The sequence below is a fragment of the Schistocerca americana genome, chromosome 6 (genome assembly GCF_021461395.2).
Source record: "Schistocerca americana isolate TAMUIC-IGC-003095 chromosome 6, iqSchAmer2.1, whole genome shotgun sequence".
NCBI lineage: Eukaryota > Metazoa > Arthropoda > Insecta > Orthoptera > Acrididae > Schistocerca > Schistocerca americana.
In genome coordinates this window covers 154,509,838-154,532,794 of record NC_060124.1, presented here as the reverse complement: position 1 = coordinate 154,532,794, position 22,957 = coordinate 154,509,838, and the positions used below count along the sequence as shown (strand labels likewise).

Sequence of the window (22,957 nt, the reverse complement as noted above, 5' to 3'; positions counted from 1 at the left end):
AACAACATTCAACCATAAGAAAATGAATATTTTGTTTTACAACTGGTAGCAAATTATGCACGGCTCTAATGTCTCATGCGCCTTACATAGAAAACTCAGACATGCTTACTATTAAGGTACAGTGATTCACCAAAGGTGACAAAAAAACTGAGTGAGAATGATCAACAAAAATTCAAAGACTATCATGACAAATATTTAAATTTACAGTTACTACAACTCTGAAACCAGTGATACTTCCTGCTTGCAAATCATGAAAGGCATTTACAAACAATCACAAATCAAAAGTGTTATCGAATGTGCATAACTCATGTACATCTATGAAGGTGGCTTGTTGGGTTGAGTAGGACCAGGTGAAGTAAATGGGGGAGAAGTTTTTGAGGTAGTGGAGGAATGTGGATAGGGTGTTCTCATCTTCGATCCAGATAGCAAAGATGAATCTGAACCAGGTGAGGGGATTGCGATTCTGGGTTTTTAGGAAGGATTCCTCTAGATGACCCATGAATAGGCCCATGTTGACGTCCACCTCAAAGATGGCTACATCAGTACCTCTGTCCATACCAAACCTACTAACCACCAGCAACACCTCCACTACGACAGCTGCCACTCAATCCATACGAAGACGTCCCTTCCGTACAGCCTAGCAGCCACCTGTGGTTGTCGCATCTGCAGTGATGAGCAGTCCCTCTCGAAAAATTCCAAGGGCCTCACTGAAAAAATGGAAATGAGCGTTTGGCGTCATTGGTTGGGAGGCCCCTTGCGGGGCAGGTCCAGCTGCCTTGGTGCAGGTCTTATTACATGCAGTGCCACATTGGGCAACCCGCATGCCGGATGGGGAAGAAATGATGGTGGAGACAACACAACACCCAGTCCCTGAGCGGAGAAAATCTCCGACCCATCCGGGAATCGAACCTGGGGCCATAGGACGGCAATCTGTCACGCTGACCACTCAGCTATCAGGGCGGACAGGATCTCACTGAAGCCTTCACTGCCCATAATTATCCTCCAAACCTCATACAAAAACAAATCTCCCGTGCCTTATCTTTCCAATCTCACACCACCTCCCAAAGCCCCACCGTCCTGCCACAGAAGAGCATTCCTCTCATAACTCAGTACCATCCAGGACAGGAGCAACTGAATTACATTCTCTGCCAGGATTTCGGTTACCTCTGGTTGTGCCCTGAAATAAGAAATGTCCTACCCACTATCCTTCCCACCCCTCCCACTGTGGTATTCCGCTGTCCACCAAACCTACACAATATATTTGCCCATCCTTACAGAATCCCTGCTCCCAATCCCTTACCTTGTGGCTCATGCCCCTGTAATATACCTAGATGCAAAACCTGTCCCACACATCCTCCCACCACCACCTACTCCAGTCCAGTCACTAACACCACTTATCCCATCAAAGGCAGGGCTACCTGTGAAACCAGTTAGCTAAGCTGCAACCACTGTGCTTTCTATGTAGGCATGACAACTAACAAGCTGCTTGTCCGCATAAATGGCCACCGACAAACTGTGGCCCAGAAACAAGTGGTCCACCACCCTGTTGCTGTACACACTGTCAAATGTGATACCCTTCATTTCAATGACTGCTTTACAGCCTGTGCCACATGGATCCTTCCCACCAGCACCAGCTTTCCTGAATTGTGCAGGCTGGAACTTCCCCTGCAATATATCCAATGTTCCTGTAACCTTCCCTGCTCCCATTCCAGCACTACACAGCCGTCATTCCACCACCACACCCAGTCTTTTTATTTATTTCTCTCTATTTCTCTCCTTTCCGCTACTTCCTCCCCCCTCCCCCCCTCTCCCCTGCCCTCTGTCTAACCTGCTGCACTTCACTACCCACCATCCCCACCATACTATCCCTCCCCCTCCCCACCGCAGGCTCCTCCTTACCCCCACCCAGTCTCCACTCCCACCATGCACTGATGCTGCTGCTCGCAGTGTGGTTCCAGTTGCCTGAGACTGCAGTTGTGTGTGTGAGGTGTGTGTGTGTGTGTGTGTGTGTGTGTGTGTGTGTGTGTGTGTGTGTGTGTGTGCGCGCGCATGTGCATGTGTGTGTGCATGTGCGCGTGCGAGTCTATTGTTGACGAAGTGTGAAAGTCTTTTTGTTGTGCCTATCTGTGACTCAGCATCTCTGCTATATGGTGAGTAGCAGCTTTCCTACTCGTAATATTATTCCAAGAAATATCTTTCATGGTGGAGGTTATAAATATTGTTCAGGCCCCAGTGCAGACTGAGAATCCAAAATAATAGGTCTACTAATTGTACAAACAATTCAATAATCTGAAGATATGATAGAATCAAAAGGACCCTGTACCATATGCATTATACAGATGGACAGAGAATAAAAATATAGTCTGATAGCAATGAGATGAATTCTAGCCTTTCTGCATACATTTTCCCCTGTACTCTTGATTTTGGCTTACTCGTCTTTCTTTATTCATCCTTTTAAACTTTCAGCAGTTTCTATTCAGCAATTTCTACACGCATTTTCTCTCCATTATCCACCAAAGAATGTAATCTCAGTTCTGAAAACTCAATATTTCTTTTTCTTTCTGACAACAATATGTCAAACTTTAGTATGAATTTTTCCACATTGCATATCTCTAATCCATGTTTGTGAACACTGATTTACCAACTTTGTGTTTATTTCAATACGAAATTCCATTTTAATGCAGCTCAGAATTTAGTCCAGCAGATTTAGCTGCCCTGTGCCAATTTATTGAAGTGTATTCACAGAAAAAAATATAATTTTTTATGTATGTTTGAGAAACTGACTTTATACTAGCAGCATAATTTGCATGTTAGGCATATATATACATGCAGGACGAAAGCATTGAAGGAAACTGAGAAAAGTAGCATTAATCTAACAATTAGTGAAACTGGCAGCAATGTCATTGAGTTTATGTACCTTAGATAGTAGGGAAAATTGCTAAAAGTCAGCTTAGGAACATTCAGTTCTGCATTTGCTTGTAGATCATTTCTTTTAGAAAATGTGTGTCCGTGTTGCATGTTTGTTGAGTCCCAGTATTGAGCAACAGTTTCAGTGAGTCTGATCAATGAGTCAGAGGTTTTTGTTACATTAATAAAGTACTCTTTCTGTGTAATGTTTTAAGATAGTTTCTACCTTTAATGGAAGCTATTAATAATTAATTCATGTAAGAAAATATTGTTTAATTTTGTCTCAGTATTTTTATTTTCATTTTCCTTCTTCTTCACTTTCAAATCTATTTCAAAGGCTCTTTGCCCTAAGAGGCTAAATTCATTAACAAAAGATTGTATTTATAATTCTTCTAGTATTTGACATTACTAGATTTCAAAAATATGTTAGAATTTTGTTTCAAATTTACAGTAAGTAAAAGTAATATGACAGTATCAGGCAGGTCAGAGAGAAATTTTCATAGTAAGTGTATGCAATGGAATTTTTGATCAACTAATTGAAATATCAAAATTTAAAAAAAAAAAATTATTTCCATCTCAGCTTCTTGGTGCTTTGAAATACATTAGTTGCTACAGATATGATAAATGTCGTATTGTCTGTTTTCCTGGCACAATTTTGTTGTGTAGAAATAAACTGTGGCCATCCGGGCATCCTGTACAATGGATGGCTTGAGAATATCGAGGCTGGTACTGGTCTTGGTGCAAGTATTATCTTCAGGTGCCATGATGGCATGAAGCTGGAGGGAAACACTTCAACTGTGTGCCAGATTGACGGTCGGTGGCGATATCCTTTGCCAAAATGTCTAGGTAAATATTGGCAGATTAAACCCATAAAGGCATAAGTGATTGAAGCCTAGTGTTTCAGTGCTACTTCAACAGTACTGTCTGCTTTCACTGCCAGAGCAACAATATTAATGCCTTCAAAAGAATTTCAAGACTCTGTTCTACTGTATAATAGTTTTCATTGCTTTTGTTAATCAAATAACGTGCTTATGATATTAATTATTTGTAGTGTGATCGGGTTAGTTCTAGTTGTAGATTTATCAAGCTAAACTGTTTATCATAATTGTAATAACTTATAAGCTACATAAACAGTTATTAAGACTAATTCATTGTGCATGTAACATGTTCATACTGTTGTATTGGGAAACAAATGTGATAAGTAGGATTACAAACTGTAACAATAGAAATTTCAGATATATGATGTGTAGACGCCAAATACTTTATGAAATAACTGTACATAACCGTCAGTCTCATGTATGTCTGTGTAAATGGAAGGCAAATGTGATATCTTCTGTTTTTTGACTGTAGATTACAGATTTTTCACAAACTGGTAACAGCAACACTTACATTGAACTTCTCTAAAAAATTGGAAATGTCCATTGACATCTTCGCTCATATTGACCATAACTTTTACAGGAATAGTTTTTGAATCTCTGACTCACTGTTCTTATATATGTTTCCAGAGCTTTCTCAGGATCACTCAAGTGTTTGTCGGGATGGTTCCCCTAACAAGACACTAGTCTTTTTTTCCTTAAATTCCTCCCAAATGAATGACTGTTTTCAATTCTTATGATCTCAACATTTGTTAGGCATTAAACTTTGACCATCTACATACACATATTTCATATTAGCTATACAAAAACAAAGTATACGCAGAAGAGCATGCCAGTTGAAAGATAGCCTGAAGAAGGAAAGTCTTCTGTATTGGCAAAAAAATTAGTTTTAACCACTTTGAATATAGTATAATTCGCTATTTAAAAATGTATCACCATCAGTAAACAGGAGATAGACTATTATGTGTATTACAGTAATTTAGACTTTAGGCATTTTTGGTACTGTTACCAGAATTAGCAGACAACCATGGACAGATTCAATTAATTCTTTTTGCTCTATTTTTCTGTAGTCTCTGCACTGTGAACATATCTCAACTTCAATATATTTGTCAACTGTTCTACAGTGACTCTAACATTAGTTCAGTAAATGTCTCTTTCTCAAAACCGTGCTGAGTATAAGTCATGATCATTTTTACTGCAGATCATTGAACTGCTTTAGAATTTATTTATTTTGTTTCATTTGTGCATCTAACACTGTTCCGTTCAAACAGTAGTTTTTTCTGTTTGCATATATGGATATTGCACATACTGTTGATATAATTAATTGATATAATAGTCTCTTGGTTGGACTTGCCAGAGCGTCAAATTAAGTACAGATTGTTTAATATAGGCTGTGGCACCAAGAATTTGGAACCATAATTGCAAAACAATTCCAGTACCTCTCCAGGGTGTATGCAACCCGAGACATCTGGGAGATCTGGGAAAAACCCAGGAATTTATTCATTCGGGAGAAAACTGGGAAAAACCTGGGAATTGTTTAGAATTCCGGGAATTTTTCATTGTTTTGGTTTTCAGTTAAATTTTTATGATTTTGGATTGGTAAGAACCAATACTCTAACTAAGGATATTACTGTATCCCGCTACTGCAGAATAATACTGCAGCAACAAAACATGAACGAGAGAAAAAAAATGAAAATAAAACTTTAGTTGCAAAGGAAATGTGCCGCATACAACAACAAACGCAGTGCTCATACTAGCGTCTGCTAACAGCACAGTGTGTCGAAGGCTTAGGAGGACTATGCAATGCTTCATAACAACAAATTGCCTCCGATGAGCATGATGTGCCAACTGTTTAAATTAGAGTAGTTTGAGAGCCGGCCGGAGTGGCCGTGCGGTTCTAGGCACTACAGTCTGCAGCCGAGCGACCGCTACGGTCGCAGGTTCGAATCCTGCCTCGGGCATGGATGTGTGTGATGTCCTTAGGTTAGTTAGGTTTAATTAGTTCTAAGTTCTAGGCGACTGATGACCTCAGAAGTTAAGTCGCATAGTGCTCAGAGCCAGTCGTTTGAGCAGTTGCGGGCGGGCTCTTGCGCATGCGCAGTTCAGTCGCATATGCGTAGTACCTTCTCCCGCTTCTGGTTACTGAAGTGCCGCTGGGCACCACTACCTAATATTGCCCCAGTTCAGGAATATAGTAAATCTGGGGCTGATGCACAGAGCAGTCAGAGTTGTGGTGGGGAGGTGGGTCGTCTCCACATGACCTGTCTTTCGTTCAGTGATTTTGTTGTTTCGTCTTCGTTTATTGCTCTCACGTTAAATGATGATGAAATGGATTTTTGCCGCTGGGAGCTATCAAATGAATTAAAATACGTTCGCTTAGTAACGGAAGGCATTGGCTTAGTAACTGAAGGCAAAAATATGTTATTACTTTCAGATTTCATTTCCAATTTTCTGACAGTCAAGCATTAATCGCCTTGCAGAATAGTGAAGTTATTTTTGTCAGTTTGCTAAAGAGATTTGGCTTTTATTAATCTTTTCTGCTGAGGCAGTCAATTTATTTGAAACAAATACTTTAATTTCACACTCCTGGTTGGTTTCAACTGTTCGCTGCATTTCAAGTGCATGTATGGCATTATACCATAATGAAGAACCAAACTTGAGATAATACAGCACTGGTACTCCAAGAAAATTTACAACCGAATATGGACATACGAATGTGCACTTTAAGCCGAATTATTCATTTTAATGTGGTTCACAAAATTCCGATGCTCTTGAAGTATCCTCTGATGTCTTGTTTCTTTTATGACATAATATAAGATCTTTTAATATTTACACGTATGAACATATGGGCTTCCTGCGTCATCGTAGCTGCGCAAGTGTGGTGATGCCTGTTATCTGACGCTCTCTTGCAACTGCTGAAACGAACCAATGTCTAACAGGTCACGGGAAAATATTGCGGATGGTGGTTTGAAAAGCTTTACATTCAAAGCAAATTTCCTTTTGCCCAAGATGAACTGTGTGCGAGAATGTACGATGAATTTCTTAAATCACAAAGCGTTTGACTCTCATTTTAAAATCAACTCTTTGAGGACGACCATTTAGAAGAATTTCGAGACCATATCAGGCATTTATGTCGTTATTAAGAATTTTATTGGCACATTTGTGTGATGTATCTTAATTTAAACCATGAACTTTTCTTATTTGCGTGTTCGCGCTGCTTAAGAGTGATCTTGCTATTGACTGACTACATCATGTGTCCTATGCTGTCATCAGCGGGCGAGGTCAAGTGACATAAGCTATAACTGGCTTACAACAGCACATCGCAATCTCGATTTCAATGCTTCGGAAAGTGACATGCGGTGTTTGGTGGAATTCAAATTTATACCTTCGTAATACAAAAATAATACCCCCACCCGGGAGTTTCATTTTCTGAAGTGCCTGGAAATTCTAAGTCGGTATATAAAACCATAAAAAATTCAAAGGATTGATGAGTTTTACAGTGCCGAGGAAGAGTGTACTGTCACTTAACACGGAAAAAGTGTATTTCCACCCGGGAGAACGTGTATTTTTTACCGGGAAATCCGGGTAAAAGGCGGGAATTTTTTTTTCTTTGTCCACGTATACACCCTGCTCTCCTAGATTTTTCCTGTTGTGACTTGAGTGCTGAACATGGAGATTTTGATAATGTTTAGTCTATATTTGGTTTCATTGAGCATCAAAATTTCTGTCATTGTACACTGAAGTTTTTTTTCCACTGTAATTTGGCACTTCTAGCAGGGGTTGCTGGCAAAAGGAATCAGTAGAAATCGTGTAACTGTGAACCAATAAGCTTTCAACTTCAACAGCAAGCAACATTTGTGTAGTAGCATTGTGTTGGCTATTGTTGAATTCCTTTTTCTTTTGCTGATAAATAATTTGTGGCAGTGGGTTTCATTGTTGAATGTATCACAATATAACATTGAAAATTATTAATGATAATATAATGTAAATGGATGGATCAAAATCTATTCACAAAGTGGTCGCGGGTGAAAACACACACAAAAGGGGTTTAACTTTTACAAGATTTCAGAGGCAGTGGCTCCTTCTTTTGGCAGAAGAGTTTAAGTGGATGGAAGGTGGATGAAAGGAAAGGACTGGAGATGTTTTGGGAAAGGGATACAGTCCAGAAATCTCACCCAGAACCCGTGGTCAGGGGAAACTTAGCGGATGGGATGGGGATGCACCAGGTGGGATTTGAAAGCCTCAGAGGTTAAAGGTGGAAGACAGGGTAATATGCAAGACAGAGATTACCACTAAAACATCATGCATCAGTTAATAAGAGTGAAAAGCTAAGTGGATTGTATGAAACAGAAGTGGGAGGGGGGACAGTGAAAAATAGACATGTCAGAAAATGAAAGGTGTAGAAAAATAAAATGGAGTGAAGAAAGGAGTAGTTACTATGAAGAAATGCTGAAACAGAAGGAATTAATGTAAATTAAGGCCAGATGGATGATGAGAACTGAGGACGTGTTGTAGTGCTAGTTCCCACCTGCTGAGTTCTGAGAAAATGGTGTCTGGAGGAAGAATCCAGATGCTGCATGTGGTGAAACAGGCACCAATGTCATGACTGTTATGTGGTGCAGCATGTTCTGCAACACAATATTGTGTGTCGCGTGTATGAGGGCAGATCAACAAGTAAGGTGACATTTCAAATTGCATGGGCAATGTACATTCGATTATCAAACTTTTTTATTGTTATATCTAAAAACAAAGATGTAGTGACTTACCAAATGAAAGTGCTGGCAGGTCGACAGACACACAAACAAACACAAACATACACACAAAATTCAAGCTTTTGCAACAAACTGTTGCCTCATCAGGAAAGAGGGAAGGAGAGGGAAAGACGAAAGGATGTGGGTTTTAAGGGAGAGGGTAAGGAGTCATTCCAATCCCGGGAGCGGAAAGACTTACCTTAGGGGGAAAAAAGGACGGGTATACACTCACACACACACACACACACATATCCATCCACACATATACAGACACAAGCAGACATATTTAAAGACCTACACATGTCCCAAACATATGTTTACAGTTTCAAGTGTACAGCATACTTTGTTTTTGACAGATAGAAAGGTTAGATGTGTTTTAGGGTGCTGGATGATTTTTGATTATTATTAGAAAGTAAAGCAAAGATTTGCATCATATTTTGTGTGAAAAATGGAATCAAGTTCTCTAAAACACTTGAAATGTTGACAGTCACATACGGTGAGTCTGCTCTAAGTAAAAGAAAATGTTTACAAATGGTATAATCTCTTTCAAGATGACTAAGAAAATGCCAATGATGAACCTCGCTCTGGACGTCACAGCATATCAACAACAGATAATAACATCGAAGCACTGAAGAAAAGTGTTTTGGAAAATCGTCGAATTACCGTAAGAGAAGTTGCTGAGGATGTTGGCATATCAGTTGGCTCGTGTCAATGCAATTTTTTTTATGTTGTGCATATGAGACATGTGTCAGCTAAGTTTGTTTCAGAACTTCTCAATTCTGATCAGAAGAACTGTTGCATGAGCACCACTCAGGAGCTCTTGAATGACGTCAGTGATGATCCTGATTTGCTCAAAAGGGTCATATCTGGTGACGAAACATGGGTTTACGGCTATGACATCGAAACCAAAGCCCAGTCTTCCCAATGGAAGCTTCCCGGAGAGTCAAGACCGAAAAAAGCACACCAAGATCGATCAAATGTCTCAAAGTTTAGCTCATTGTTTTTTTTTAATTACCATGGCGTAGTGCATCATGAATTTTTGCCTCGAGGTCATACGGTCAGTAAGGAGTATTACCTTGACATTTTGCGCCGTCTGCAAGAAGCAATATGCAAAAAACATCCAGATTTGTGGAAAAATAATTCATGGCTTTCGCCTCACAACAATGCACCTGCTCATTCATTGTTGCTTGTGAGACATGTTTTGGACAAAAGCAACACGACAGTGATGCCTCAGCCATGATATTGGCCCACTGCAACTTTTTCCTGTTCCCAAAACTGAAGAGACCTATGAAAGGAGGTAGATTTTCAATGATGAGGAAATAAAAGCTGCATCGCTGGAAGTACTCAGGGCTGTAGCAAAAAAGTGCTTATGAGAAGTGCTTCGAGGATTGGAAGAGGCAATGGTACAAGTGTATTTTAACTGAGATGGGTTACTTTGAAGGGGATAACATGAACATTGATGAATAAATAAATATTTTTTCATAAAAATATAAAGTCATCATACTTTTTGAATGCACTTCATACACACCCTCTGCCTGTGCCCATTCATCCAGACTGATAACTGGTGGCAGTCATGTTGATGTAAAAGGCCGAACAGTGGTTACATAACAGCTGGTATATGACGTGTCATTTCACAGGTGGCTTTCCCTCTGATAGCATATGTTTTGCCAGTTACAGAGCTGGAATAGGTGGTGGTAGAAGGGTGCATAGGGCAAATCTTACAGTGGGGATGGTCACAAGGGTAGGAGCTATAGGATTGGGAGATGGGTGCAGAAGGAGCTTAGGATTTGACATGGCTATTGCAGAGATCGAGAGGGCGATGAAGAACTATTCTTGATGTGGTTGGCAAAATATCAAACAGAATGGATCTCATTTCAGGGCATTATTTTAAGAAGTCTTGGTCTTGAATGTATTAATCAACTACTTTGACAAGGCCATGACTTTCTAAAATCATGCCCTGAGATAAGATCCATTCTGTCTGAGATTTTGTCCACCACACCTAGAATTACTTTCCGTAGCCCTCCCAATCTCCGCAATGTCCTTGTCAGAGCCTATGCTCCTCCTGCACTCGTCTCCCTACCGTATGGCTCCTACCCCTGTGGCTGTCCCCAATGCAAGACTTGCCCTATGCACCCTCCTAACATCACCTATTCCAGCCCTGTAACTAGCAAAATATATGCTATCAAAGGGAGAGCTACCTGTGAAACAACACTTGTCATATACCAGCTGTTATGTAAACACTGTTCAGCCTTGTTCATCAGCATGAGTACTACACAGTTATCAGTCAGGATGAATGGGCATAGGCAGAGGGTGTATATAGGCAACACACAAAATCCTGTTGCAGAGCACGCTCTACAACATAACACTCATGACCTCGGTGGTGTTTCACCACATGTGCCATCTGGATTCTTCCCCCAGACACCAGTTTCTCAGAACTCTGCAGGTGGAAACTAGCACTACAACATGTCCTTGGTTCTTGCCACCCATCTGCCCTTAATTTATGTTAACCCCTTTTGTCTCAGTATTTCTTCACTGTAACTATTCCTTTCTTCACTCCATTTTTGTTTTCTACAGCTTTCATTTCCTGACTTGTCTATTTTTCACCGTCTCCCCTCCCACCTCTACTACATACAGTGCATATAGCTTTTCACTCTTATTAACTCATGCACGATGTTTATGGTAAGTCTTCCTTGAGCCAGGGTTCTGGGTGACTTCTAAACTGTACCCCTTTCCCTAAATCTCTCCAGTCGTTTTCCTTCACCCCTCTTCCTTCCCCTTCAACTCTTCTGCTAGAAGAAGGAGCCATTTGCTCCAAAAGTGTGTAGAAGTTAAATTGTTTTGTGTGTGTGTCACCTGCCAACAATTGGTGATTATATTTATCTATCCATTTACATTATATCATAGTATAAGGCATTATTAGTTTCAATTTCACTTAAACAGAACATTGAATTCTCTAATTTATGTGTGTCTCTTTGACTTTTGTAGAAGCATAAAACAGGTGTGTGCTGCCTGCATTGTGAGAGTATGGATGCGCTTGTTCTCTACACACCACTACTATTCCATGGAAGTCTATGAGTGGGATATATTTGCCTTCTTGCTTCTGCTCTTAACAGATCCTCATTAAAAGTGCCAAGCTACACTGGACAAACTGTATAAATTTTGTAGTGAAATGGAAATGGAGATAAAAATCAAATCATCAATTATAAGCAAAGTTTTATTCAGAAACAAGTCTAATTGATTTTTGTAAGCCAGTAATTGAAAGTAGGGTATAATTTTTTTCTATTTTAACTGCAGGGACTTACTACAACCTGATGTTTTTCACAATGAGTCAGAGTGAGCAGAAGAGAAAATACGCAGCCTACCTTAGGTCATTGATTCGGCCACGAGATTTCAGTAGCTCTGCTTACGATCTAAGGAAGGACACATAGTGTCACAACACGTTAACTAATTCATTCATAAACATAAATGTACATATAATGAAATAAACAAATATGTGGGTTTAACTACTATTTATCAATGGATATCAGTTGTTTCAGGGTGGACTCTTAAAATTTTCAGGGAGTTCAGAGTTAGTTTAATGCCCCTAACCATCCTTTCTCAAAAATCAGCTTAGGAACTGTGACCATCACATGATCTTCACTGCATCCTACATTGGAAAGTTCAGCACTAATGTGATCCAAATTGTTTAAACTTTCATGAAATATGTCATCTCCTAAGCTGTTGATGTGGAAATCACTGGGATGACATTTTCTGTTTGCACATGAACAGTGAAGATACCTCTTGATAGTTATAGGAATGATATCTGTCTTGCAATACATTGTCCAGTCACACTAATGTGATCACCTTTCAAAATCCTGAATGACAGTCTTTTGCATTTTTGATTACTGTGAGACAGAACAGAGTCAATGACATTCTGGAGGTACCCACAGCCATGCTGACTCCATGCCATGGCCAACTGTGTTAGGTTTCTCAATTGAGGATCTGTGGTGTGGACAGCCTGATTGGGGTGGTCCCACAGATTGGGTTTGAATCGAAAGAGTTTGTTGGCCACGGGAGTATGGTAAATGCATCATGGTGCCCTTCGAATCATGGTAAATTCGTCATGGTGCTCTTCGAATCACGCACATACACTACACTGTGAGCTGTGTGATACATTGCATTGTCATGGTGGTAGATGCTGTCGTGTCAAGAAAAAACACACTGCATTTAGGGATGAACATGATCCCCAAAGATAGATGCATACCTCTGTTGATCCATTGTGTTCCAGGATGATGAGATAACTGGATGTCATGAAAACATTCACTGGATCATAACACCTCCTCCTCCAGCCTCGATCCTTTGGAAAATTGTTGCAGGTTGTTTGCCATCTGTCCAGTGATTCATCTCAAAAGACCACCTGTTGCCACTCAATGGATATCCAGTTGCAGTTTTGGCATGCAAATCCAAACCTTCGCCACCAGTGGACAGTAGTTAGCATGTGTGCATGAGTCAGGTGTCTTCTGCAGAAGGTCATACACAACACTGTTCTTTGAATGGTCATTGAGGAGATACTGTTGGTAGTCCTTGGTTCACCTGGCCAGTCAGTTACTCAACAGTTGCACATCTATTGGCCTGTACACATCTATGCTGCTGTTGTTCAACCCTGTCATCTATGGCACATGGTGCACCCCAGTTGCCTTGGCATGTACACTCCTGGAAATGGAAAAAAGAACACATTGACACCGGTGTGTCAGACCCACCATACTTGCTCCGGACACTGCGAGAGGGCTGTACAAGCAATGATCCCACGCACGGCACAGCGGACACACCAGGAACCGCGGTGTTGGCCGTCGAATGGCGCTAGCTGCGCAGCATTTGTGCACCGCCGCCGTCAGTGTCAGCCAGTTTGCCGTGGCATACGGAGCTCCATCGCAGTCTTTAACACTGGTAGCATGCCGCGACAGCGTGGACGTGAACCGTATGTGCAGTTGACGGACTTTGAGCGAGGGCGTATAGTGGGCATGAGGGAGGCCGGGTGGACGTACCGCCGAATTGCTCAACACGTGGGGCGTGAGGTCTCCACAGTACATCGACGTTGTCGCCAGTGGTCGGCGGAAGGTGCACGTGCCCGTCGACCTGGGACCGGACCGCAGCGACGCACGGATGCACGCCAAGACCGTAGGATCCTACGCAGTGCCGTAGGGGACTGCACCGCCACTTCCCAGCAAATTAGGGACACTGTTGCTCCTGGGGTATCGGCGAGGACCATTCGCAACCGTCTCCATGAAGCTGGGCTACGGTCCCGCACACCATTAGGCCGTCTTCCGCTCACGCCCCAACATCGTGCAGCCCGCCTCCAGTGGTGTCGCGACAGGCGTGAATGGAGGGACGAATGGAGACGTGTCGTCTTCAGCGATGAGATTCGCTTCTGCCTTGGTGCTAATGATGGTCGTATGCGTGTTTGGCGCCGTGCAGGTGAGCGCCACAATCAGGACTGCATACGACCGAGGCACACAGGGCCAACACCCGACATCATGGTGTGGGGAGTGATCTCCTACACTGGCCGTACACCACTGGTGATCGTCGAGGGGACACTGAATAGTGCACGGTACATCCAAACCGTCATCGATCCCATCGTTCTACCATTCCTAGACCGGCAAGGGAACCTGCTGTTCCAACAGGACAATGCACGTCCGCATGTATCCCGTGCCACCCAACGTGCTCTAGAAGGTGTAAGTCAACTACCCTGGCCAGCAAGATCTCCGGATCTGTCCCCCATTGAGCATGTTTGGGACTGGATGAAGCATCGTCTCACGCGGTCTGCACGTCCAGCACGAACGCTGGTCCAACTGAGGCGCCAGGTGGAAATGGCATGGCAAGCCGTTCCACAGGACTACATCCAGCATCTCTACGATCGTCTCCATGGGAGAATAGCAGCCTGCATTGCTGCGAAAGGTGGATATACACTGTACTAGTGCCGACATTGTGCATGCTCTGTTGCCTGTGTCTATGTGCCTGTGGTTCTGTCAGTGTGATCATGTGATGTATCTGACCCCAGGAATGTGTCAATAAAGTTTCCCCTTCCTGGGACAATGAATTCACGGTGTTCTTATTTCAATTTCCAGGAGTGTATTTTGGATAGCACTGTTTTGCCATACACTGTATACTGTAGGCATTTTGGAAAAGATTCCACATTTGGTCCAAAAGCCAATGCTCTACCTGAACATAAGATAAATTACTCCATTTCCACATTATGACAACAACTGCACTGTTTCCTGCATCCCTTTGACACGCTTTATCTGTATACACCCTCCACTGCTAGTGTTGCCACATCCCATCTGCCAGTGGTTATTGCACATTGATGTCAAACCTAGCCAATAGTAGTAGTAATGTGACCGGACCACATAGAACCATAATCTCTAATAATCATAAACATAGGGAGTGAGATGTCAGACAAACTCCTGTAGTAAGTTACTTTCAAGAATCTTTGATATATGTTGTGAATCTGATTGAGCTTCTGTAGAGATGTTTTCTTAATTATGTTTCCCAGTTTCAGAACTCTTGTCTCTGTTATTCCGCTCCAGATGTCTAGTTGATGTATTTATTTAGCTTAAGTAAACATTCACATTTGTATTCAAAGTTTCCACCAGAAAAAATGACACGTTTACATGCATGTAAATACAGTGTACCATGTGCATCCCGACAAAGTCTATTTTTGGTGGATGATTATTGCAGTTCAGAGACTTAATGATGCTGAAATGACATCCTGATTGAATTTTACTCTGAGGACATAGCTGAACCCTCTTTAATGCCAATATACAAATATTCCCTAAGCACTTTCAATAATTATTTGTATGGATTGAAAAGTTATTTTTTTTTTTTTTTTTTTTCAGAAGCTAAGATGTTACTCTCATTGGTGAGAATATTCCTCCATTTAACCAGTGTGTTGTGAGCGTCTGGGTTTTTGTACAAAGCCATTAAATTATTCATGTCCCTTGTGAATGATTCCGTTTGAAGCATTAATGACTTGAATTTTATCTTGGAGGTCTCACATCTTTTCTTCGTTGTTCATCCTGCAGTTATTTGATTTGGTAACTAGTTGTTAGATAACAAACACAGCAATGTAGAAATTGATTTACTACCTTCTCACATTTATTGAAACAAGTAATATTGCCATGATCAGCTTGTATTCAACAGCTTAGACAATTCAAAATGGTTCAAATGGCTCTGAGCACTATGGGACTTAACATCTATGGTCATCAGTCCCCTAGAACTTAGAACTACTTAAACCTAACTAACCTAAGGACATCACACAACATCCAGCCATCACGAGGCAGAGAAAATCCCTGACCCCGCTGGGAATCGAACCCGGGAACCCGGGCGTGGGAAGCGAGAACGCTACCGCACGACCACGAGGTGCGGGCCTTAGACAATTCTTACATTGCATAACAACATATCATGTACACTACAATTCTTTTGATAGAGTGGTTACCTATAAACTGTACACTTTCTCTATCGAGTTCTGACTTACAAATAACAAGAGGTTTAAGTTTGTTACATAGCAAACTTGACACTTTTACTGATGGACATAGTTACTGTACTGAGTCACATTGATAATTACTTTCTGATAGCTTGGGATGGACCAACACACTCACCCATAGAAGCTGACTGTATGATGTTAACAAAATAAATGATGATATCTGACAGACTGATAGCAACACAGAGATGTTTTCAGTTTAGTGACTTACCACAGACTGCTTACATGATGTTAGCTAAATTATGAATATCCACTAACTGTATGATGTTTATTCATACTCTGGTAGCTAAACAGAAATTGACTCAGTCATTGTCCGCAGCTCGGGGTCGTGCGGTAGCGTTCTCGCTTCCCACGCCCGGGTCCCCGGGTTCGATTCCGGGCGGGTTCAGGGATTTTCTCTGCCTCGTGATGACTGGGTGTTGTGTGCTGTCCTTAGGTTAGTTAGGTTTAAGTAGTTCTAAGTTCTAGGGGACTGATGGCCATAGATGTTAAGTCCCATTGTGCTCAGAGCCATTTGATTTGACTCAGTCATTGTTTACGTCCCTACTTATAAATGCACATAATAATAAAAATCATAATTTGTTATTAGATAAAATAAGCAAGACTCAGCCATTCACTTAGCCATTCACTTATAGTGGGTCAATGCATGGAGCCCAGTGACACTTGACAGAAAACAGCATTCACACGAGCTTTCTATCACTAGCTGTTTTCCCAGTAGTAGTACGGACACTCACACACACAACCACACAGACACCCAGATGCACACTGGTGGTCATGGCAATACTAATTATTGATCCTCAGTTACTGAAAGCAGTTGCCTAAGCTGATGGAGTTGGGATGGGGAATGAGGCAATGAGGGAGTAGCAGAAAAGAGGCAGGCCGTTGGACAGATGACTTTGAGGCTTCACAACAAGACAAAAAAAGGTACAGAGGGTACAACTAGCGAAGTAGGAAGAAGAAGAGGGAGAGAACTGAGGGAAAGTAGTGCATCACTGCATGATCTAGATGCAGAAGAAGTGGTATGGACAGAAGAGAGCAGCTAAATGCAAGGTAAGGCAGTGGGAACAGGTTAGCGGAGGTTTAGACCAGGGGGATCGCAAGAGTGCAGGATGTGTCAGACAGACAATGCCCATCTGCATAGTTCAGAGAAACTTGTGCTGGAAGGGAATACTAAATGACCCACATTGTGAAGCAGCTGTTGAATTCATTTGTGTTGTCATATTGAGAATGTTTGGCAACTAGTTGGTGAAGTTTGCAGTTTGCACAGTTTGGTGGTCCTGTGAAGAGACAGTTGGCTACTTGTCATGCCCACACAGGATGCTGTAGAGTAATTGCAGCATTGTTGTTGTTGTTGTTGTTGTTGTGGTCTTCAGTCCTGAGACTGGTTTGATGCAGCTCTCCATGCTACTCTATCCTGTTCAAGCTTCTTCATCTCCCAGTACCTACTGCAACCTACATCCTTCTGAATCTGCTTAGTGTATTCATCTCTTGGTCTCCCTCTACGATTTTTACCCTCCACGCTGCCCTCCAATACTAAATTGGCGATCCCTTGATGCCTCAGAACAGGTCCTACCAACCGATCGCTTGTTCTAGTCAAATTGTGCCACAAACTTCTCTTCTCCCCAATCCTATTCAATACCTCCTCATTAGTTATGTGATCTACACATCTAATCTTCAGCATTCTTCTGTAGCACCACATTTCGAAAGCTTCTATTCTCATCTTGTCTAAACTATTTATCGTCCATGTTTCACTTCCATACATGGCTACACTCCATAATACACTTTCAGAAACGACTTCCTGACACTTAAATCTATATTCGATGTTAACAAATTTCTCTTCTTCAGAAAGACTTTCCTTGCCATTGCCAGTCTACATTTTATATCCTCTCTACTTCGACCATCATCAGTTATTTTGCTCCCCAAATAGCAAAACTCCTTTACTACTTTAAGTGTCTCATTTCCTAATCTAATTCCCTCAGCATCACCCGACTTAATTTGACTACATTCCCTTATCCTCGTTTTGCTTTTGTTGGTGTTCATCTTATATCCTCCCTTCAAGACACTGTCCATTCCGTTCAACTGCTCTTCCAAGTCCTTTGCTGTCTCTGACAGAATTACAATGTCATCAGCAAACCTCAAAGTTTTTATTTCTTCTCCATGGATTTTAATGCCTACTCCGAATTTTTCTTTTGTTTCCTTTACTGCTTGCTCAATATACAGATTGAATAACATCAGGGAGGCTACAACCCTGTCTCACTCCCTTCCCAGTCACTGCTTCCCTTTCATGCCCCTTGACTCTTATAACTGCCATCTGGTTTCTGTACAAATTGTAAATAGCCTTTTGCTCCCTGTATTTTACCCCTGCCACCTTCAGAATTTGAAAGAGAGTATTCCAGTCAACATTGTCAAAAGCTTTCTCTAAGTCTACAAATGCTAGAAACATAGGTTTGCCTTTCCTTATCCTAGCTTCTAAGATAAGTCGTAAGGTCAGTATTGCCTCACGTGTTCCAATATTTTTACGGAATCCAAACTGATCTTCACCAAGGTCAGCTTCCACTAGTTTGTCCATTCGTCTGTAAAGAATTCGTGTTAGTATTTTGCAGCAGTGACTTATTAAACTGATAGTTCGGTAATTTTCACATCTGTCAACACCTTCTTTCATGGGATTGGAATTATTACATTCTTCTTGAAGTCTGAAGGTATTTCACCTGTCTCATACATCTTGCTCACGAGATGGTTGAGTTTTGTCAGGACTGGCTCTCCCAAGGCTGTCAGTAGTTCTAAGGGAATGTTGTCTATTCCCGGGCCTTGTTTCGACTCAGGTCTTTCAGTGCTCTGTCAAACTCTTCACGCAGTATCATATCTCCCATTTCATCTTCATCTACATCCTCTTCCATTTCCATAATATTGTCCTCAAGTACATCGCCCTTGTATAGACCCTCTATATACTCCTACCACCTTTCTGCTTTCCCTTCTTTGCTTAGAACTTGGTTTCCATCTGAGCTCTTGATATTCATGCAAGTGGTTCTCTTTTCTCCAAAGGTCTCTTTAATTTAACTGTAGGCAGTATCTATCTTTCCCCCAGTGAGATCAGCCTCTACATCCTTACATTTGTCCTCTAGCCATGTCAGCTTAGCCATTTTGCACTTCCTGTCGATCTCATTTTTGAGACGTTTGTATTCCTTTTTGTCTGCTTCATTTACTGCATTTTTATATTTTCTCCTTTCATCTATTAAATTCAATATTTCTTCTGTAGCCCAAGGATTTCTACTAGCCCTCGTCTTTTTACCTACTTGATCCTCTGCTGCCTTCACTACTTCATCCCTCAAAGCTACCCATTCTTCTTCTACTGTATTTCTTTCCCCCATTGCTGTCAATTGTTCCCTTATGCTCTCCTTGAAACTCTGTACAACCTCTGGTTTAGTCGGTTTATCCAGGTCCCATCTCCTTAAATTCCCACCTTTTTGCAGTTTCTTCAGTTTTAATCTACAGTTCATAACTAATAGATTGTGGTCAGAGTCCACATCTGCCCCTGGAAATGTCTTACAATTTAAAACCTGGTTCCTAAATCTCTGTCTTACCATTATATAATCTATCTGAAACCTGTCAGTATCTCCAGGCTTCTTCCATGTATACAACCTTCTTTTATGATTCTTGAACCAAGTGTTAGCTATGATTAAGTTGTGCTCTGTGCAAAATTCTACCAGACAGCTTCCTCTTTCATTTCTTACCCCCAATCCATAGTCACCTACTACGTTTCCTTCTCTCCCTTTTCCTACTACCGAATTCCAGTCACCCATGACAATTAAATTTTCGTCTCCCTTCACTATCTAAATAATTTCTTTTATTTCATCATACATTTCTTCATATTCTTCGTCATCGGCAGAGCTAGTTGGCATGTAAACTTGTACTACCATAGTAGGCGTGGGCTTCGTGTCTATCTTGGCCACAGTAATGCGTTCACTATGCTGTCTGTAGTAGGTTACCCGCACTCCTATTTTTTTATTCGTTATTAAACCAACTCCTGCATTACCCCTATTTCATTTTGTATTTATAACCCTGTATTCACCTGACCAAAAGTCTTGTTCCTCCCGCCACCGAACGTCACTAATTCCCACTATATCTAAATTTAACCTATCCATTTCCCTTCTTAAATTTTCTAACCTACCTGCCTGATTAAGGGGTCTGACATTCCACACTCCGATCCATAGAACGCCAATTTTCTTTCTCCTGGTAACGATGTCCTCTTGAGTAGTCCCCACCCGGAGATCCAAATGGGGGACTATTTTACCTCTAGAATATTTTACCCAAGAGGACGCCATCATCATTTATCCATACAGTAAAGCTGCATGCCCTCAGGAAAAATTACGGCTGTAGTTTCCCCATGCTTTCAACCGTTTGCAGTACCAGCACAGCAAGGCCGTTTTGGTTAGTGTTACAAGGCCAGATCAGTCAATCATCCAGACTGTTGCCCCTGCAACTACTGAAAAGGCTGCTGCCCCTCTTCAGGAACCACACGTTTGTCTGGCCTCTCAAAAACCACCCTCCGTTGTGGTTGCACCTATGGTACGGCTATCTGTATCGCTGAGACGCGCAAGCCTCCCCACCAACGGCAAGGTCCATGGTTCATGCAGCATAGCTGACATACACTCCTGGAAATTGAAATAAGAACACCGTGAATTCATTGTCCCAGGAAGGGGAAACTTTATTGACACATTCCTGGGGTCAGATACATCACATGATCACACTGACAGAACCACAGGCACATAGACACAGGCATCAGAGCATGCACAATGTCGGCACTAGTACAGTGTATATCCACCTTTCGCAGCAATGCAGGCTGCTATTCTCCCATGGAGACGATCGTAGAGATGCTGGATGTAGTCCTGTGGAACGGCTTGCCATGCCATTTCCACCTGGTGCCTCAGTTGGACCAGCGTTCGTGCTGGACGTGCAGACCGCGTGAGACGACGCTTCATCCAGTCCCAAACATGCTCAATGGGGGACAGATCCGGAGATCTTGCTGGCCAGGGTAGTTGACTTACACCTTCTAGAGCACGTTGGGTGGCACGGGATACATGCGGACGTGCATTGTCCTGTTGGAACAGCAAGTTCCCTTGCCGGTCTAGGAATGGTAGAACGATGGGTTCGATGACGGTTTGGATGTACCGTGCACTATTCAGTGTCCCCTCGACGATCACCAGTGGTGTACGGCCAGTGTAGGAGATCGCTCCCCACACCATGATGCCGGGTGTTGGCCCTGTGTGCCTCGGTCGTATGCAGTCCTGATTGTGGCGCTCACCTGCACGGCGCCAAACACGCATACGACCATCATTGGCACCAAGGCAGAAGCGACTCTCATCGTTGAAGACGACACGTCTCCATTCGTCCCTCCATTCACGCCTGTCGCGACACCACTGGAGGCGGGCTGCACGATGTTGGGGCGTGAGCGGAAGACGGCCTAACGGTGTGCGGGACCGTAGCCCAGCTTCATGGAGACGGTTGCGAATGGTCCTCGCCGATACCCCAGGAGCAACAGTGTCCCTAATTTGCTGGGAAGTGGCGGTGTGGTCCCCTACGGCACTGCGTAGGATCCTACGGTCTTGGCGTGCATCAGTGCGTCGCTGCGGTCCGGTCCCAGGTCGACGGGCACGTGCACCTTCCGCCGACCACTGGCGACAACATCGATGCACTGTGGAGACCTCACGGCCCACGTGTTGAGCAATTCGGCGGTACGTCCACCCGGCCTCCAGCATGCCCACTATACGCCCTCGCTCAAAGTCCATCAACTGCACATACGGTTCACGTCCACGCTGTCGCGGCATGCTACCAGTGTTAAAGACTGCGATGGAGCTCCGTATGCCACGGCAAACTGGCTGACACTGACGGCGGCGGTGCACAAATGCTGCGCAGCTAGCGCCATTCGACGGCCAACACCGCGGTTCCTGGTGTGTCCGTTGTGCCGTGCGTGTGATCATTGCTTGTACAGCCCTCTCGCAGTGTCCGGAGCAAGTATGGTGGGTCTGACACACCGGTGTCAATGTGTTCTTTTTTCCATTTCCAGGAGTGTATAACATGGCTGCTTTCAGGCATGCCCCTTCCTGTTTTTGGGTAGGAAATGGGTGTGACTGGACTGCAGTAGGACATGTTTAGATGGATATATGGGACAGGTCTTACTCCTGGACTGACCACAAAGGAACGACCATGGGATGCAGGATAAGGATTAGTATTCCTATAGGGATGGATAGGGGTATTCTGTGAGTTGGGTGGGCTATGGAACATTAAACACTAGTTTGGGGATTGTGAGTAGGATTTTTGGTAGGATGTCCCCAGGCCCGTATTTAGATAATGTTACACCCATGGGCCCACTAACTTTTTTCGCCACAACAACAAACTTAGTCCGTTTTGAAAAACATTTAGCAACAAAATTATAAACATGCTATTTAAAATAAGTGTATTACTTAAAGAAGAAATCTACAAAAGAGGATAATATTGTATGGAATTATAGCAGTTGATTATTATATCAACAAAGAATGACAACAGTTCAATGGCTTTCTTCTTGCCTTGTTATCAGCAACCACATTTATCACATTTTCAGAGTCCAATTTCACAGTCAGATCATTTTCTATTGCTAATACAGTCAAGTGATTCAAACGATCTTGAATCTGAGAAGCATGTAAGTGGTTCTTAACCCTTCCAAGAACTGAGAAGGATTGTTCAGCTGAGCAGTTCGTTGCTGGTCTGGTCAAATAAATTCGTTGAGTGATACTGATGTTTGGATAAATATGAAAGATATATTTCTCTCTTAGCATTTTATTTAAGACTGGTAAACAAGGACCATTCTCACAGCCAGAACTTAAAAGGAAGCTTTTGATATAGACACGTTCTGTTCCAAAAGAATCCTCTAT

General features: G+C 42.4%; 1 protein-coding gene across 1 annotated transcript in view; it reads left to right on the top strand.

Annotated features, from left to right (window-relative positions):
• LOC124620018 overlaps positions 1-22,957 on the top strand; it is a gene marked incomplete at its 5' end in the record, with an annotated part of 235,959 nt that overhangs the window by 28,241 nt on the left and 184,761 nt on the right. The window contains one exon of the mRNA XM_047146685.1: positions 3,574-3,753. Coding sequence (XP_047002641.1) covers positions 3,574-3,753 — 180 coding nt within the window. The remainder of the gene's footprint in view (positions 1-3,573; positions 3,754-22,957) is intronic.